Here is a 20534-nt window from a genome sequence, read left to right as displayed (position 1 = left end):
AAAACACCATAAGAAGAAAATGTACATTATAAAATATAGCCTAAACAAGTAGGCAAGGCATTTGTAGTAATAAAAAAATAGGTGGAGACATCAATCAGCAGATAACTTCCACTCAATCAGAAACGTTTTGAATGTTAGGAAGAAAATCTATTAAAGGACCCCAGATTTTCCTGAATTGAGAGTAGCTTTTCCTGATAGAGCATGATATTTTCTCTGGTGTACAATATGACATCACCTCCTTCAACCATTGTCGTGTTGATGGAGCATGTTCTGATTTCCATTTAGTTAAGATGTACTTTTTACCTGCTGTAGCAGCATGAAGAAAAACATATTTGTTTGTGCTATCTGATACTGTATTTAACAAGGTTATATTCCCTAACACCCGCATCCTGGTGTAATTTTGAAGTTCTGTCTCTAATTTCGCTGATGTAATTTTACTGATATTTTCCCACAAATTCTATAGGTAGGGACAACTCCATAACATTGTCAAATATATCCAGTATTTATCTCACATCTAGGATATTTGTCAGTTATCTTATCAAGTCAATTCAGTCTATATGCACTAAAAGATGTCCTGTGCAATATATTGAATTGCATCTGTCTATGTTTGGTTGCCATCAAGAAGCTCTGAGAGGTTTCAATCAAGTCATCCCAGTCAACTGAGTCATAAATGCAACCTATCTTAGGTTATTATATGTAGGTAGATTATTATTGAGTATGTTATACATCCTTGAGATCAGACCTCGAGTTGCCCTAGTACTATGGATACGATTTTTGAGCAGTGATTCCTCTGGAGTATTAGGGAAATTGTATTTTGTCATTTCTTTTACCCAGTGCCATATCTAAAGGTTGTTTTTTTAAACTAGTTTGAGGAAGCTCATGCTCGTCTTTGAGTTGTTTAAATTATATGAATGTATTTTCCTTATATAAGTCCCCAACAATAGAAATTCCTTTAGAGTTCCATAAATGTATTGTTCTATTAGCAATTGCCTTTCGAATAAGTGGATTGTTCATTAACGGAATAGATCTTTAAAGTATGTTATTGAATCCAAGCAGTTTATGAGCTCTCTGCTATGAGTTAAAAGTATTTTTGATGATGGGATTCTTTGTAAATGCTATTATTTTGGTGTCCCACAAAGGGGATCCCTTTCAAAGTTACAGATGTAATGTATTGCTGTTCTATTGATAGCCACCGTATAGGACAGAAATGAGTGGCTTGATAATAGAGTTCAAAATTAGGAAGTGTAAGTCTTCCTTTGGGATAAGGAGCTTGAAGAGTTTGAATGCTTACACAGGCAGGTTTTTCTGCCATTGAAAATAAGATATTACTTTATTTACATTTTGTAATAAATTTGCAGGTAGCTTCAGTGGTATGCACTGAAATACAGTGCCTTGCGAAAGTATTCAGCCCCCTTGAACTTTGCGACCTTTTGCCACATTTCAGGCTTCAAACATAAAGATATAAAACTGTATTTTTTTGTGAAGAATCAACAACAAGTGGGACACAATCATGAAGTGGAACGACATTTATTGGATATTTCAAACTTTTTAACAAATCAAAAACTGAAAAATTAGGCATGCAAAATTATTCAGCCCCCTTAAGTTAATACTTTGTAGCGCCACCTTTTGCTGCGATTACAGCTGTAAGTCGCTTGGGGTATGTCTCTATCAGTTTTGCACATCGAGAGACTGAAATTTTTTCCCATTCATCCTTGCAAAACAGCTCGAGCTCAGTGAGGTTGGATGGAGAGCATTTGTGAACAGCAGTTTTCAGTTCTTTCCACAGATTCTCGATTGGATTCAGGTCTGGACTTTGACTTGGCCATTCTAACACCTGGATATGTTTATTTTTGAACCATTCCATTGTAGATTTTGCTTTATGTTTTGGATCATTGTCTTGTTGGAAGACAAATCTCCATCCCAGTCTCAGGTCTTTTGCAGACTCCATCAGGTTTTCTTCCAGAATGGTCCTGTATTTGGCTCCATCCATCTTCCCATCAATTTTAACCATCTTCCCTGTCCCTGCTGAAGAAAAGCAGGCCCAAACCATGATGCTGCCACCACCATGTTTGACAGTGGGGATGGTGTGTTCAGGGTGACGAGCTGTGTTGCTTTTACGCCAAACATAACGCTTTGCATTGTTGCCAAAAAGTTCAATTTTGGTTTCATCTGACCAGAGCACCTTCTTCCACATGTTTGGTGTGTCTCCCAGGTGGCTTGTGGCAAACTTTGAACGAAACTTTTTATGGATATCTTTAAGAAATGGCTTTCTTCTTGCCACTCTTCCATAAAGGCCAGATTTGTGCAATATACGACTGATTGTTGTCCTATGGACAGAGTCTCCCACCTCAGCTGTAGATCTCTGCAGTTCATCCAGAGTGATCATGGGCCTCTTGGCTGCATCTCTGATCAGTCTTCTCCTTGTATGAGCTAAAAGTTTAGAGGGACGGCCAGGTCTTGGTAGATTTGCAGTGGTCTGATACTCCTTCCATTTCAATATTATCGCTTGCACAGTGCTCCTTGGGATGTTTAAAGCTTGGGAAATCTTTTTGTATCCAAATCCGGCTTTAAACTTCTTCACAACAGTATCTCGGACCTGCCTGGTGTGTTCCTTGTTCTTCATGATGCTCTCTGCACTTTTAACGGACCTCTGAGACTATCACAGTGCAGGTGCATTTATACAGAGACTTGATTACACACAGGTGGATTGTATTTATCATCATTAGTCATTTAGGTCAACATTGGATCATTCAGAGATCCTCACTGAACTTCTGGAGAGAGTTTGCTGTACTGAAAGTAAAGGGGCTGAATAATTTTGCACGCCCAATTTTTCAGTTTTTGATTTGTTAAAAAAGTTTGAAATATCCAATAAATGTCGTTCCACTTAATGATTGTGTCCCACTTGTTGTTGATTCTTCACAAAAAAATACAGTTTTATATCTTTATGTTTGAAGCCTGAAATGTGGCAAAAGGTCGCAAAGTTCAAGGGGGCCGAATACTTTCGCAAGGCACTGTAGGTATAATAATTTGGGGAGGATATTAAAAAAAATCTATTGACTGCCTATTTATGAAAAAAGCAGTGCATCCTTCTATTGATATCTATCTTGGTTATATCTAGTATATTCCTATGATTATCTTTCACAAAAGTAACATTCTTTCCTTACATGTTACCAAGGTATTTAAAACCCTCCTGTGACTATTTCAGAGGTCAAAAAAAGATTTCTAATAGTAGCATGATCCATATTATTCAGCATTACCTCACTTTTGTCATTGTTTTAATTTGTATCCTGAGACTGCACTATAATCCTTTAAACATTTGAACAAGGCAAAGATGGAACGTAAAGTTGAAGTCGGAAGTTTACATACACCTTAGCCAAATACATTTAAACTCAGTTTTACACAATTCCTGACATTTAATCCTAGTAACAATTCCCTCTCCTAGGTCAGTTAGGATCACCACTTTCTTTTAAGAATTTGAAATCTCTGAATAATAGTAAAGAGTGATTTATTTCAGCTTGTATTTCTTTCATCACATTCCCAGTGGGTCAGAAGTTTACATACACTCAATTAGTGGTTGGTAACATTGCCTTTAAATTGTTTAACTTGGGTCAAACATTTTGGGTACATTGGGTGAATTTTGGCCCATTCCTCCTGACAGAGCTGTTGTAACTGAGTCAGGTTTGGAGGCCTCCTTACTCGCACACGCTTTTTCAGTTCTGCCCACAGATTTTCTATAGGATTGAGGTCAGGGCTTTGTGATGGCCACTCCAATACCTTGACTTTGTTGTCCTTAATATACCTTGACTTTGTTTGTTGTCCATTTTGCCACAACTTTAGAAGTATGCATTGTCCATTTGGAAGACGCATTTGCAAACAAGCTTTAACTTCCTGACTGATGTCTTCAGATATTGCTTCAATATATCCACATAATTTTCCATCCTCATGATGCCATCCCTCCTACAGCAAAGCACCCCCACAACATGATGCTGCCACCCCCTTGCTTCACGGTTAGGATGGTGCTCTTCGGCTTGCAAGCATCCCTTTTTTCCCTCCAAACATACGATGGTCATTATGGCCAAACAGTTGTATTTTTGTTTAATCAGACCAGAGGACATTTCTCCAAAAAGTACGATCTTTGTCCCCACGTACAGTTGCAAACTGTAGTCTGGCTTTTTGATTGTGGTTTTGGAGCAGTGTCTTCTTCCTTGCTGAGCGGCATTTCAGGTTATGTCGATATAAGACTTGTTTTACTGTTGATATAGATTCTTTTGTACCTGTTTCCTCCAGCATCTTCACAAGGTCCTTTGCTGTTGTTCTGGGATTGATTTGCACTTTTTGTACCAAAGTACGTTCATCTTTAGGAGACAGAACGCGTCTCCTTCCTGAGCGGTATAGTGGCTGCAGTGTCCCAATGTGTTTATACTTGCGTACTATTGTTTGTACAGATGAATGTGGTACCTTAAGGCATTTGGAAATTACTTCCAAGGGCGAACCAGACTTGTGGAGGTCTATAATTTTTTTTATGAGGTCTTGGCTGATTTCTTTTGATTTCCCTATGATGTCAAGCAAAGAGGCACTGAGTTTGACGGTAGGCCTTGAAATACATCCTCAGGTACACCTCCAATTGACTAGAATTATGTCAATTAGCCTATTTAAAGACATGACATAATTTTCTGGAATCTTCCAAGCTGTTTTAAGTCAGTCAACTTAGTGTATATAAACTTCTGACCCACGGGAATTGTGATACAGTGAATTAGAAGTGAAATAATCTGTCTGTTAACAATTGTTGTTAACAACTAGTTTTTATGACTCCAACCTAACTGTATGTCAACTTCTGACTTCGACTGTATTAGATCACTCACATACAATAACACCGTGCTAAATTGCCATTGCAGAAATTAAAGGTATAATCAGGCATCATTTTCTTGTCCCCATACCAAGTACAAAAATGTCTGAAAGCAGACCATTGGTCAGCAGTTTCTAGTTTCAAAGTTTATTTGCCACATGCACAGGATACAACAGGTGTAAAACAGTACATTGAAATTCTTACCGTGAGAGCTCTTTCCCAACAATGCAGTGATGATGATGATGATAATAATAATTAGATATGCACGATATATCGGTGAACATATCAGAATCTGACGATATTAGCTGAAAATGCCAACATTGGTATTGGCCCAATAGTTTAACACCGATGTTAAAAACCGATGTCAGAGTTACCGTGCATACCTATATGAAGTAATGACGCCATGTAAAGTTTTGCACTACACGTGCAACACAGCATTCCTAACCTTGACCACAATGTCTGCTGTGTGGATCGAGCAGTCAATAAGTTGAGCAGTCATTTGAAAGGGTAAGAACATTTCAGCGAGACAACTCAAAGGCGAAATCCATTAAAGCCAAGATAATTGAATTCATTGCCCTTGACAATCAACCCTTCTCTGTCGTGGATGATGTTGGCTTTCGCTGACTGGTCGAGCACAGTTACATACTACCAAGTGCGCTTTTTTTCAGATGTTGCACAGTAATAGCGTCACTGCTATTAGCTTCACGACATACATACCATGGAATGCCTTTTGGTTCTTGCGTGTCAAAACATATACTGTAGTACTGTCAAAGCTGTTCAAAAAAGTCTGCAAACAAGCAAACACCGGCCACGAATGGTGTGCTTACAATACTGTGTTGGTAATGAAGCATAATGTGTTCAACCGCAACTTCTGGGGTAGCTAGCTTTAGCTTGGTACCTAGCTAGCGCCAATACAACCAGCCTGAAAACAATGACCAGTAGAAACTGCAGTCATTTTCTTTTTTCTTAGCAATGATTTAGGAATCCTTGTGAGTAAGTATTAGCTAGGTTGCCACTTGTTGTTAGCCTATTGAAATTAAACTTTCATTCATGAAAATAAATAGCTAGCCAGCTACTTACCCTGTTGTCCAGAGCTAACGTTATAAGCAGCCAGCTATCTTCATCTTGCTACTGAGGCTCGACCGGGCCGGCCATACTTTTATTTTGAAGGCTAACCTCAAAGTCCACTATTGTGGCTAATCCTTATTGTGTCTAGCTTCACATAGATGGGTCCGACCACCATTAATCAAATAAGAACTGTCTTATAAATTAAGGTTCTTTAGATGACACCTAGATTGTCATTTTGCTATGTTTTTGGGGTAGAAAATTGTTTGCATCCATGAGCTAGCTAGCTTTTTTTTACGACCAACACTGTAGGTGGGCAATACAACTTTATCAAATCAAATTTTATTGGTCACATACACATGGTTAGCAGATGTTAATGCGAGTGTAGCAAAATGCTTGCTTACCAGCATCATAGCATACGTATTGATGAATCGTTGTGACATATGAAATACGAGTGATAGTGTAATCAATGTGTAATAACTATGTCAATCAATGAATGCGTTAAATGATTATGTAACGTGCAGTCATATTCAGGTCCTGATTGGTCAACAATCACTATTTGATGTGTCAAGTAACGTTGTTTGACGTGCAAAGACCCAAACGCCGTTCCATAGAAATCCTGGTTGAGAATGAAACGACTGAACAACGAAACAGCACAGCAAGTAAGTGAACGAAATAGGTTTTGATGAAGTTTTACTGGTAATGGGGGACATACATAGATGCCAAAAAAATAACTTTTTTGTGTGTGTGCGTGTGTGTGCGTGTGTGTGTGTGTAACCTTTATTTAACTAGGCAAGTCAGTTCTTCAACAAATTCTTATTTACGATGACGGCTTGGACGACGCTGGGCCAATTGTGCTCCGCTCTATGGGACTGCCAATCACAGCCGGATGTGATACAGCCTGGATTCGAACCAGTGACACCTCTTGCACTGAGATGCAGTGCCTTAGACCGCTGTGTGTGTTAACTATTTAACTGTACTAGAATGCTTAAAAGACCAGGGTTTTTTGGCAAGACAAATGTCGGATATAGGTATCGGCCAAAAATGTCATATCGCATCATATCATGTCATATCGCATATCGCATCGCTAATAATATAGAAAATATGATAACTTAAATTATATAAAAAACACAAGCTTCTCCTATGAGATTTAAAGAAATATATACGAACGCCAAGTAGTATATAGAGGTCAGTGCCAGCACCTTATTCAATGTGCAGGGGTACTATATTGGATGAGGTGGGTTTATACATAAAAAGTCACCGGTAGTAGTGCCTTCAGAAAGTATTCACACCCCTTGATTTACTCCACATTTTGTTGTGTTGCAGCCTATATTCAAAAGGGATTAAATATATTTTTTCTCACCCATCTGCACACAATACCCCATAATGACAAAGTGAAAACATGTTTTAGATATTTTTGTCACTTTGTTGAAAATGAATTACCTCATTTAGAGAAGTATTCACACCCCTGAGTCAATACTTTGTAGAACCACCTTTGGCAGCGATTACAGATGTGAGTCTTTCTGGGTAAGTCTCGAAAGCCGCGTTCACATTGGCAGTTTGAAGTGACTCAAATCCTATTTATTTGGGGCCTCCCGAGTGGCGCAGTGGTCTAAGGCACTGCAGTGCAGTGCTTGAGGTATCACTACAGACCCAGGTTCGATCACAAGCTGTATAACAACTGGTAGTGACTGGGAGTCCCATAGGTCGGCACACATTTGGCCCAGCATCGTCCGGATTAGGGGAGGGTTTGGCCAGGGGGACTTTACTTGGCTCATCACGGCTCTAGCGACTCCTTATGGCGGACCGGGCGCCTGCAGGCTGACTTAGGTCGTCAGTTGAATGGTGTTTCCTCCGACACATTGGTGCAACTGGCTTCCGAGTTAAGCAGGCGGGTGTTAAGGAGCATTGTTTGACTCGACCTTCGCCTCTCCCAAGCCCGTTGGGGAGTTGCATCGATGAAACAAGATTGCAATCTGATATCATGAAAAGGGGGTAATAAAAATATCCTATTTATTTGCATATCCGATTCAAATATGTTATTTTTCCTGCAGTCTGAACAGCCAAAAAGCACATGGAATCAGATATTTCAAGCCACATTTCAAACCACCTTTTTTAGGTGGTTTGAAGTCAGATCCCAAACTGATTCCTGGCCATGTGACTTGAAGTCTGAGCGGTCCATTCTAATTTATTTGCCCTCAAGTGGTTTTTAGACTATTTGGCATTGAACATGTAGGAGCTAACTAGCTTGTTAATGTTTCACAAACAAATTATTGAATGTGCTAGAAAGCTACCTAGCTAGGACTCATTTTGAAAGTTGGATCATCTTATCCTTTGAGGCTTTAAAAGTGTTTATTACACAATGATTTTGAACATTCAAAGCAACTGCGAAACATCCATAGCAGGCAATGTTGTCACCTTAGCTTGCTACATCACTTCTGAGGGCTAGGAAGCAGGAGCACCACCATCAATCAACGTACACCACTGCGCACACACCTATTGTTACTATGACAACTAGCAAAGCCTTGTCAGCAGATGACCGCCGTCTGAACACACACAAATACGATTTAGTCACTTGTAACTTGCTGTTTGGACAGTCAGTAGTCAGAATTACAGAAAATAACCTGTGGTAACCTAGGTTACCCCATTGGCTCTCAGCAAATATCTCACCTTTTTCGAACACAATTTTCTTGTCTGCTTGTTTTAGTGAATTACAAAACTACATTTAAGAAAAGTAGAACATGACTAAAGATTACTTTTGCCTGCTCCCGAGTTTTCTAACTACTGAAAATTGTTTGGCTTCCCTCATGCCCCTTTTCATGATGGTGCCACGTGAGTGAGTGCTAGTTAGCTACCAACCCAAACATTAAGCTAGTCAAGACCAATAACACAAACAAACAGACTATACAGCTGCAAGTAGTGAAGGGCGTTACAAACGGACTATACTAAACAAGTTAAATGTCTTACCTGTGATGAAATGTTTTCCACACACATAGCTACAGTATGTGAAGCCTACTTGGACACATGGTCCCCACATTTCCCACTCTCCCAATAGCCTGAACCCTCAGGGCTCTTCTGGCAGGCTCTATTTCCCTACGTGGGAGCATTGCGAACCGTAGTTCGGGATTTTTTTTTACCTGTTTGCATGTACGTTGGAACAACACAGCAGCTTTCCAGCATGTCTTGTTATCTCTGTATAACAATAGATCAGCGACAAATTTGATTCTTTTACAATGGGGGTCAATAGGAAAGAATGTTTGTTTTCCCAATTTGTGTGCTGCGTGGTCGAGTGGAATTCCTTCTTATTACGTGAATACCGACTTGGAGTATTGGTCTGCATAGATGTTTCCCATTTACTCCCTTAAATCCTGCTATCTTTTTCTGCTGTAATATAGTTACCCTGTTACCATAGAAACACCTACCAACATTATTGGCAGGTTTGAGTTGAATGCTGGGATAGGATAGCAGTGGCTGCATTATTAGTACAAATATAGACCAGTTATGTCCATAAGTTCAGTGCCATGGGAGAATTGATGCCCAAAATGTTATGCAGCTTTTCTGAAATCAAAACTTCTAAATTAGTGTAGTTATTTTGCTGTCAATGTTATGTTGTGAGTAGATTTGTTGAGTTATGTATACTAAAGTATTATGGATACTGTATAGCTACTGTTTACAGGCCTCCTGGGCCATATACAGCGTTTCTCACTGAGTTCCCTGAATTCCTATCGGACCTTGTAGTCATAGCAGATAATATTCTAATCTTTGGTGACTTTAATATTCACATGGAAAAGTCCACAGACCCACTCCAAAAGGCTTTCGGAGCCATCATCGACTCAGTGGGTTTTGTCCAACATGTCTCTGGACCCACTCACTGTCACAGTCATACGCTGGACCTAGTTTTGTCCCATGGAATAAATGTGGTGGATCTTAATGTTTTTCCTCATAATCCTGGACTATCGGACCACCATTTTATTACGTTTGCAATTGCAACAAATAATCTGCTCAGACCCCAACCAAGGAACATCAAAAGTCATGCTATAAATTCACAGACAACACAAAGATTCCTTGATGCCCTTCCAGACTCCCTCTGCCTACCCAGGGACGCCAGAGGACAAAAATCAGTTAACCACCTAACTGAGGATCTCAATTTAACCTTGCGCAATACCCTAGATGCAGTTGCACCCCTAAAAACTAAAAAAAATTCTCATAAGAAACTAGCTCCCTGGTACACAGAAAATACCCGAGCTCTGAAGCAAGCTTCCAGAAAATTGGAACGGAAATGGCGCCACACCAAACTGGAAGTCTTCCGACTAGCTTGGAAAGACAGTACCGTGCAGTACCGAAGAGCCCTTACTGCTGCTCGATCATCCTATTTTTCTAACTTAATTGAGGAAAATAAGAACAATCCGAAATTCCTTTTTGATACTGTCGCAAAGCTAACTAAAAAGCAGCATTCCCCAAGAGAGGATGACTTTCACTTTAGCAGTGATAAATTCATGAACTTCTTTGAGGAAAAGATTATGATTATTAGAAAGCAAATTACGGACTCCTCTTTAAACCTGCGTATTCCTCCAAACCTCAGTTGTCCTGAGTCTGCACAACTCTGCCAGGACCTAGGATCAAGAGAGACGCTCAAGTGTTTTAGTACTATATCTCTTGACACAATGATGAAAATAATCATGGCCTCTAAACCTTCAAGCTGCATACTGGACCCTATTCCAACTAAACTACTGAAAGAGCTGCTTCCTGTGCTTGGCCCTCCTATGTTGAACATAATAAACGGCTCTCTATCCACTGGATGTGTACCAAACTCCCTAAAAGTGGCAGTAATAAAGCCTCTCTTGAAAAAGCCAAACCTTGACCCAGAAAATATAATTAACTATCGGCCTATATCGAATATTCCATTCCTCTCAAAAATTTTAGAGAAGGCTGTTGCTCAGCAACTCACTGCCTTCCTGAAGACAAACAATGTATACGAAATGCTTCAGTCTGGTTTTAGACCCCATCATAGCACTGAGACGGCACTTGTGAAGGTGGTAAATGACATTTTAATGGCATCGGACCGAGGCTCTGCATCTGTCCTCGTGCTCCTAGACCTTAGTGCCGCTTTTGATACCATCGATCACCACATTCTTTTGGAGAGATTGGAAACCCAAATTGGTCTACACGGACATGTTCTGGCCTGGTTTAGATCTTATCTGTCGGAAAGATATCAGTTTGTCTCTGTGAATGGTTTGTCCTCTGACAAATCAACTGTAAATTTCGGTGTTCCTCAAGGTTCCGTTTTAGGACCACTATTGTTCTCACTATATATTTTACCTCTTGGGGATGTTATTCGAAAACATAATGTAAACTTTCACTGCTATGCGGATGACACACAGCTGTACATTTCAATGAAACATGGTGAAGCCCCAAAATTGCCCTCGCTAGAAGCATGTGTTTCAGACATAAGGAAGTGGATGGCTGTAAACTTTCTACTATTAAACTCGGACAAAACAGAGATGCTTGTTCTAGGTCCCAAGAAACAAAGAGATCTTCTGTTGAATCGGACAATTAATCTTAATGGTTGTACAGTCGTCTCAAATAAAACTGTGAAGGACCTCGGCGTTACTCTGGACCCTGATCTCTCTTTTGAAGAACATATCAAGACCATTTCAAGGACATCTTTTTTCCATCTACGTAACATTGCAAAAATCAGAAACTTTCTGTCCAAAAATGATGCAGAAAAATTAATCCATGCTTTTGTCACTTCTAGGTTAGACTACTGCAATGCTCTATTTTCCGGCTACCCGGATAAAGCACTAAATAAACTTCAGTTAGTGCTAAATACGGCTGCTAGAATCCTGACTAGAACCAAAATATTTGATCATATTACTCCAGTGCTAGCCTCTCTACACTGGCTTCCTGTCAAAGCAAGGGCTGATTTCAAGGTTTTACTGCTAACCTACAAAGCATTACATGGGCTTGCTCCTACCTATCTCTCTGATTTGGTCCTGCCGTACATACCTACACGTACGCTACGGTCACAAGACGCAGGCCTCCTAATTGTCCCTAGAATTTCTAAGCAAACAGCTGGAGGCAGGGCTTTCTCCAATAGAGCTCCATTTTTATGGAACGGTCTGCCTACCCATGTCAGAGACGCAAACTCGGTCTCAACCTTTAAGTCTTTACTGAAGACTCATCTCTTCAGTGGGTCATATGATTGATTGTAGTCTGGCCCAGGAGTGGGAAGGTGAACGGAAAGGCTCTGGAGCAACGAACCGCCCTTGCTGTCTCTGCCTGGCCGGTTCCCCTCTTTCCACTGGGATTCTCTGCCTCTAACCCTATTACAGGGGCTGGGTCACTGGCTTACTGGGGCTCTCTCATGCCGTCCCTGGAGGGGGTGCGTCACCTGAGTGGGTTGATTCACTGTTGTGGTCATCCTGTCTGGGTTGGCGCCCCCCTTGGGTTGTGCCGTGGCGGAGATCTTTGTGGGCTATACTCAGCCTTGTCTCAGGATGGTAAGTTGGTGGTTGAAGATATCCCTCTAGTGGTGTGGGGGCTGTGCTTTGGCAAAGTGGGTGGGGTTATATCCTTCCTGTTTGGCCCTGTCCGGGGTGACCTCGGATGGGGCCACAGTGTCTCCTGACCCCTCCTGTCTCAGCCTCCAGTATTTATGCTGCAGTAGTTTATGTGTCGGGGGCTGGGGTCAGTTTGTTATATCTGGAGTACTTCTCCTGTCCTATTCGGTGTCCTGTGTGAATCTAAGTGTGCGTTCTCTAATTCTCTCCTTGTCTCTTTCTTTCTCTCTCTCGGAGGACCTGAGCCCTAGGACCTGAGCTCCAGGACTACCTGACATGATGACTCCTTGCTGTCCCCAGTCCACCTGGCCATGCTGCTGTTCCAGTTTCAACTGACCTGAGCCCTAGGACCATGCCCCAGGACTACCTGACATGATGACTCCTTGCTGTCCCCAGTCCACCTGGCCATGCTGCTGCTCTAGTTTCAACTTCCACCTGACTGTGCTGCTGCTCCAGTTTCAACTGTTCTGCCTTATTATTATTCGACCATGCTGCTCATTTATGAACATTTGAACATCTTGGCCATGTTCTGTTATAATCTCCACCCGGCACAGCCAGAAGAGGACTGGCCACCCCACATAGCCTGGTTCCTCTCTAGGTTTCTTCCTAGGTTTTGGCCTTTCTAGGGAGTTTTTCCTAGCCACCGTGCTTCTACACCTGCATTGCTTGCTGTTTGGGGTTTTAGGCTGGGTTTCTGTACAGCACTTTGAGATATCAGCTGATGTACGAAGGGCTATATAAATAAATTTGATTTGATTTGATTCTGTACATATATGCACAAACAAACAGTCCAACAGGTTTAACCCAGTGACAAATACACAAACATACAGTACTCAATTACTGACATATTCTTATAACTCGTGAATTATTTGCTACCGCAGTAGCCAAGCAACACAACATTCAGATCTTGAACTATTTAGCCCCACACCATGTGCATTGACCATTTCGGTACAGCAGATAAAAGTAAACAGAGCTGTTATAGTGGAGTTATCACAACAACAAAGCACCGAACACATCCAGTATGGTAGCTAAGGTACATGTGGGTCTGTGTGAACTTGTGAAGATAGGCCTATTTCTGTGACGAGCAGGGGACACAGGCAGCACAAGCACGGTGTGTACTGTGTTGTAGTGTGTGGGCATAGAGCCGCTTGGCGGTTGAGTCGCTCTGCCTCCACAGCCTCCTTTTATATACAACCTGCTCAGTTCTGCTCTGACGTCAAAGGCCCTAGCATCCTAGCCTGCTCTGCTCTGGCTTTCTCCTCAGTTACCAAGGCTCCTCTCCCTCTGTAGTGATTCATGTAATTACTAAGACTTCAGAGGAGTGGGATTCTCTCTTCTCCAGCATCAACTTAGTCTCCAAAGTATTTTTGTATGCTAAATGCTAACTACCCAAATGAGGTATATCATTGGAATATAAATTGATACTCTCTGGTAACAAATGTTTTCAAAGTGTCTGAATTAACCTTTTTGAGCCAAGGGCACCATAATTCCTCTCAGTATGGAGGAGTGGATTTAGTTGTATTCATATTAGTACTTCATCTATTATTAAGCAACTAATAATAGTTTCAGTTCAGGTTGTGTTTGTGCCCTAGTTATAATATTTAATTTAGCCCATATATATGGCTAGCTCATTGTTTCTCCTTCAATCATTTATTTTCCTTAACCCACAATAGTAGTCAGTCAGATTAATTAAAATGTCATACCACCCTGACACCCTAGTTCTCTGTGAGCATCCTGTTCATAAGGCTGTGCCCATAGGGAGACTCCAAGCTAACAGATGCCCAGGTTGTCAGGAAAGGGTTTTAAGTGTAATCATGCGAACTCACACCAGTCTCTTAATTACCTATTACCTTCGACGCTCAGTACGAGACAGAGAGATAAATAGAGGCGCATCTGACTGTGTTGGATATTGTTGTGACGCCTCGTTTGCCAGACTAGACCAGGTGGATGGTACATAGCACCATGCAGTCATCCATGGAGGTGCCTGAAGCCCTGTTGTCACCTTCCCTATCCCCACAGGTGCCCCAGGATGAGTGGAGTGGCTTCTCACCTCTGGAGGGGAAGGAGGACGATATCCCGTGTCGGCGCATGCGCAGCGGCAGCTACGTGAAGGCTATGGCAGAGGATGAAGACAGCGGAGACTCAGAAGAAAGTCCTAAGCTGTGTCCAAAGATCCAGGCCCAAGGTCGACGGGCCAGCTATCTCAAAGCCACCCAGCCATCACTGACTGAAATGACCACCTTAAAGTAAGACTCCTCTCTTTAACTAATTTTAAAATAACTTTAACTTTAAATTAATGTAACTAACTATCATAGTTCTTATGATGTTGAATTCTTTGGGGCATGGGATGTACCTACTGGAATGTTTTACTGCAGTGGTGTAGAACCATAGCGTGAAGAAATCGGACAACAGTGACAGGATGAGGTTCTCCAACCTCCAGCTTTAATGGTACTTTTGACTCCCTTCGAGTGGTGGATAATTTGATACCATTATATAGAGAGGCTGCTCGTAGCCTTCAGTATCACTCTGACATATCTGGGGCGTACAGCTCGCATTTGTGAATTCATTTAAGCGCCATCCAAGTCAAAAGACAACCCAGCCTGGTGCTTATACATCCCCACTGCATCCTTTTCCACTCGATGAGTAAAGAGTATTAACGTGTCAAACACCAGGGGAAATGAATGTAAGGTTCTAGTTTTTCATGAAGTGGCTAAAGTGAAAAACACCTGTGTAAATTAACATTTCAGTTAATGATCTTAATTCTAGTCTTATTGGTTCATTGCAATGTGCACAATGAACAAATCTGTCAATCCCTGAGCAACACAATCATCTCAATGCAAATGTGAAAGGGATCTTTGACAAACGTTTCACTAAAGGCATTGGTTGAAGGACAACATAAGTGAAAAACATGGCTGACTGTGATCCATTTTCTGAACTTTGCTTGTATTAGCTTTTTATCTAAAGGTCTGCATGCTTCTTGGCCTTTGATAGTGTACTGTGCCTCTCCTAGTTATTTTGTTCCAGTTCTGAACTCTACTAGGTGCTAGAAACAGTTTGGCAGGCCCTCGGACTGCGTTTACAGTTAGCCCAATTCTGATATATTTTTTCACTAATTGGTCTTTTGACGAATCAGGTCAGCACTGAAACAACAGATTTGATGTGACTGGTCAAAATACCAGTTAGTGGAAGAAAGATCATAATTGGGCTGCCTGTGTAAACGCATGGTGCAGCCTATTGCTCCACTCACTATGTGGAGTAATGATATGATAATCTACACTGATAAATCACCTTCCCAATCAACAAGAACAAGGTTGACTTATTACACAAAAGAAGATAGTTTAATAGTTTGGCATTTCTTTCTTTGTCCCTCTATGACATAGGCCTATAGTAGTATCTAGGCTCCCTGGACCTTTCACTAACAGCAGGGATATGAATTAGATTCTCCTCAAACACACCATGCATGTCTCTATCTCTAAGTACCCACACTGCTGGAGAAGGTATGGTGAGTAATTACATTAATTAGCCTGGGGACTTCTCTTTAAAAGTGCTGCACTCACAGAATGGAACCTCATTGCTGTTTTGTCTGACTTGGATTACAGGCAGAGGGTATGTGTCATTCATTTATGTTATTTCCATTTTGATGCAGTTATTGTATAGGCCGGTTTGGATTTATTTATTGCTAATGTTATGGTAATGTTTGATAAGTCAATGTTTTGTACGTGTCCCACATTTCTGTGTTTGTGCGTATTCTTGACATTTACCTGTTTTCCTTCAGTGCTTGTTAGATAATGCACCACAGTCATGTGATTCTTGTTACCAAATGGTAATCAAGAAATCATAGGGATATAATACCAGAGAGACACAAATATGCTTTGTCATGAATCCCATTGCTGTCTCATATCATTTGCTTTGGAATGATCAAGAGTCTTATGACTAATGACCAGTGTGTTGGTTTATGTGTTTTTATTTGCCATAATGCATCAAGTATATTGTGAGATCTACTACATGGTGTACAATTACTGTACTACTGTGAACATTGATTGCAATACCATTTATGACGCAGTGCTATTTCATGCCATTGATAGGACAGTACAGTGATAGTCATAGAGGTGGCTAATGTGAAGGAAGGAGAGCACGCAGCACATATGTCAAAGGACGACACAACCCCAACTCTGATTGGTGTAAAATAAGCCAAAATGTTTCTGCTTCAGTGACATCAGGCATAACCAAACCCCTTTAGAGCCAAACACCGAGGAATCCGCAGCTTGGCCCTTCAAGCACTTTAGGTCCCAACTTATTAAAGTTCTTTTGTTCTGCTGGATTCGGAGTCCAGCTCCCAGAAGGCTTTTTGGACCACAGTGGAGTTTCAGTAGAAGTTTCTGAACCGAATGAACCATGCTGCAGCAGCAGAGCAGACCGAGTTTAGACACAGAGTTTCTCAAGTGCCAACCCAACCCAGCACTGTCCTAGCTGTCTTGTCTGCTTGGCTTCCCTCACTGCTGCTGCTTAGAGTGTTGCGTGGGTGGCCTTAAGTGAATTTAGCTGTTTCTCCTCAGCACTGTGGTCGCTGGCTGGCTCGACCTGCTTTATGGGAGAGTGCATAATGGAGGTAGGGCTTTGCAGCTGTAACCAGGGTCTATTTTAAAACCATGCATATTATAATACATGCAAGGAGCAGAGTGGACAAACATCAAGTCAATCAATCAAGAGATTCGTTGGACGTATTTAACTTCTCAGATTGAGGTTTAAGCAAATCTGTTGTGAACGTGACGTTCACTGAGCATGCCCGTCTTGATGAGGGGGGATCAGACACATTGTTGCGATCTAATTTCACCTGGTTTGATTTTGTTTGATGGTGAAAATGAGACACAGCGGGCTCTATTTTCGGCTGGTGTTAAGGCGGCGCTAGTGTCAAACGGACGTTAGTTTGCAATTTCGTCATGTAAAAACTGGCGCTCTGACATTTTCCAGCTCTAACGCCAGGTTCAGCAATTAACCTGTCTTATTTTAGCTCGCTTGCGCTCAGATGGGCAGGGTAGAAATATTTTAGGCGTGTCCTTAAAAACATGATCCGAAGTGCTAATTTCTGGCAGCGCTGATATGGATATTTAAAACCAACCAAAAGCTGGTTATGGCATGAATTTTGACAGCGGAAACTTTGCCTATTCAGCTGTGACGCACACTGCCCATATGCACATGAAACAAGAGTATCCTAAAGTGCTTTTGGTGCATACCCTCCCACCCTCTCAATGAAGGCTTTTTTTGTCTGCCCAATTCAATCTCAAAGTAGTCAAGACTGTCGATAAAGGGTTTGGCTCCTGAGACCGCTTGGAAATAAATCTTAATCACCAAAGCTTTATTAAAATATGAAGTTTGAGAGGAGTAAAACAGTGAGCTGACATTCACTTTTTATCTATGCGTTGTAGGCAGGCCCACATTATTTTATCCATGCAGGTCCCGTTTTGGACGTGCGTAAAACCCCTTCCATGATATGTGTCCATGCCCAACATGAAACGAGAGATGAGTACCTGGGTGAATACTGATGAACCTTGTATTTAGAAGTTATCTGTAACCTGTAAAAATGGCTTGTTTTACGTTCCATCTGTTCAAAACCCAAGCACTCCCTTAGGCCTACTATAATGAAGGCTGGTTCAACAGCAATGCCTGTCTTTTTTTTACATCCTGGCCATTTTATGATACCATTACATGTATTTATTGTTGTATTTTTAAACAGCTTGTTCTTCGTTACATTGTATTACAACCAAACTTATTAGAATGATTAATCTTCCTGGTTTTATGGAACTTCTGGAGATGTGTGAATGCGATCAGATCTGTAAGATGTTTTTCCGATTATGTTCATAAATAGGCCTATTTGGGAGCAGTATAACGGTCAGTGGACATTCTCCCTTTCTCTTTATATTGGATCTTTGTCCAGCTACTGAGAGCAGTTTGGATGTGTGTAAAACCCTCCATAGTCTTCGCTGTTTTAATATTATATGTCCACAGGAATACATTATGGTGCCTGTAAGTGTGACATAGCCTATTTAAAAAAACAAGTTGTTTTGTTTTTAAACGTTTTATTGTTGTTCTCTTTTTAGGCCTTATCAATAATTAATTTCATCTTGCTTATTGACAATGTTTGTCATGTTTTTGCTCAGACATAATCCAATTTACAGTATGCCTAGCCCATATATCAGTGTGAATGCTATTGAAGCCATGAATTACTTAGAACAATGCAAATGGGTTCAAGTTAACGTATTTAGCAAAGACAGGTCTACATATTGTTATTTTAATTCTGTAAGTCATTTATCAAACTATAACGGACTAACATTCGAATTGGAGTTGATTCCAGGGCAATACATACAATTACGTAAATACACAACTTAAAGCTACCACATACAGTATTTCGCCATGGAGCATGTTGTGATTGGCCGGTGAGAGGCCAAGCCTCAACACACCCACAACTTGCTTATTCATCAAAACCCAGCCCCTTCGCGCCGTTAATTGTAATCGTGAAAATAGCAAAAAATATTTCTGACACACCGCTGAATCTATAGCGCTACCGCCTGCACTTAGCTTTACCATTGTGTTAAAATAGAGCCCAGCATGTTAAAGAAACATTATTAGTGTGGAAAAAGATATTTGTTTCATACAATGTTCCAGTCTGTTGCTGTGATTCATGAAACTATAATTATGACACCGGTACAACTTGCCAGTGCTCCAGAAATGTCTCTCTTTGATCTGTCCATCAGACATAACTACTGCACCATACATTTGACTGCTGATCACAGTGAATCAGACTATAACTAACATGCATCAATGACGTCCACATTTATGAGAGCCCATGACATCAGAGTAGCCTGATTGTGCGATCTTGCCATCTCAATGTCACACAAACTCACAATGAGTGACAAAGAGTTGGGAAGATGCACAAACAGATCTGGGATCAGGCTAACGACAGGAGGCCAAAATGATTAACACCTGTTTGAACTCTGTTGACTTGTCTTCATTGGCAGGATCTCCAACGAACACTCTCCGAAGCTGCAGATCAGGAGCCACAGCTACCTGCGGGCGGTGAGTGAAGTTTCCATCAATAGGAGCCTGGACACCCTGGACCCCAAAGGGCTCCTGGACCCCAAAGCGCTGCTCTCCTCACCCCAATACCGCTCGCGAAACGAGAGTTACATGAGGGCAATGAGCACCATCAGCCAGGTTGGTGCTCCCGGCCATTACGTCACCATCTCTGGTGCTACGTCTGTGCAAGGGAGGAAAGTCACGTCCAGTCAGCCATTAACTCAGCCACAAATTCATCTCTCCAGCGATGAGATGAATTTTTATTTCAAACCAATGTCAATGTTCAGCCCTCAAACATCAAGAGTCAACCTAAGAGGAGAAGCCAAATGAAACTACCGTTCCATTTATCATTTAAAACTCTCACGAGTTTTGATACAGGAAAAATGCTCCGGTTGTCTGCCTTTACAACCAGTGTAAAAATCCTAGCCCACTGCCTTCTAAAGCCGGTTGTGAATTGTTTCATAGTATTTCAAAGATAGCATAACAGAATAAATTATAATAAAAAATAAACCATTATCATATGACTTCCATAATGTACTGTATGTCATGCACATTACTTCATGTTAACTCTCAGCTAAATAATAATTTTAAGATTGATTCAAAGATAACAATCAAAGTATCGTACCATATTCTTATTGATGTTCAACTATTCAAAGGACATTCCATTTCGGAGTACACAAGTCACCCAAAATCAGTCACCTTATGCCTTTTGCTTTTCATGTCTGAAATTACAAATATAACTCACTGAACAATCATCTCCCAAACTAAAATGCAATAAATATTTGGATAAAGGATCAGTATTCACCAACTGTTTCTTCTTTAATACCCTCCCTCAGTTATCAGTGAAAATCAGATGGAATTACAAAACATCTCAGCATTAGTCTTGCCAAAAGCGCCTCAAGCTCTCATCTTTTTGTGTAGGAGTGGTATGCTTTAGACTGTATCCAAACCCTCCTTATCCCACCTAAACCTGCAGTATGTTATTGAAC

General features: G+C 41.0%; 1 protein-coding gene across 3 annotated transcripts in view; it reads left to right on the top strand.

Annotated features, from left to right (window-relative positions):
• LOC112226914 (disks large-associated protein 1-like) overlaps positions 1–20534 on the top strand; it is a 129075-nt gene that overhangs the window by 88567 nt on the left and 19974 nt on the right. For 2 of the 3 annotated variants that reach the window (XM_024391583.2, XM_024391581.2), the window contains exons 4-5: positions 14491–14717; positions 19488–19683. In XM_024391583.2, coding sequence (XP_024247351.1) covers positions 14491–14717; positions 19488–19683 — 423 coding nt within the window. The remainder of the gene's footprint in view (positions 1–14490; positions 14718–19487; positions 19684–20534) is intronic. The other variant, XM_024391582.2, reaches the window with a different exon arrangement.

Source organism: Oncorhynchus tshawytscha, linkage group LG28 (genome assembly GCF_018296145.1).
Source record: "Oncorhynchus tshawytscha isolate Ot180627B linkage group LG28, Otsh_v2.0, whole genome shotgun sequence".
Classification (NCBI taxonomy): Eukaryota; Metazoa; Chordata; class Actinopteri; order Salmoniformes; family Salmonidae; genus Oncorhynchus; species Oncorhynchus tshawytscha.
This window is presented reverse-complemented; position numbering and strand designations above follow the sequence as displayed.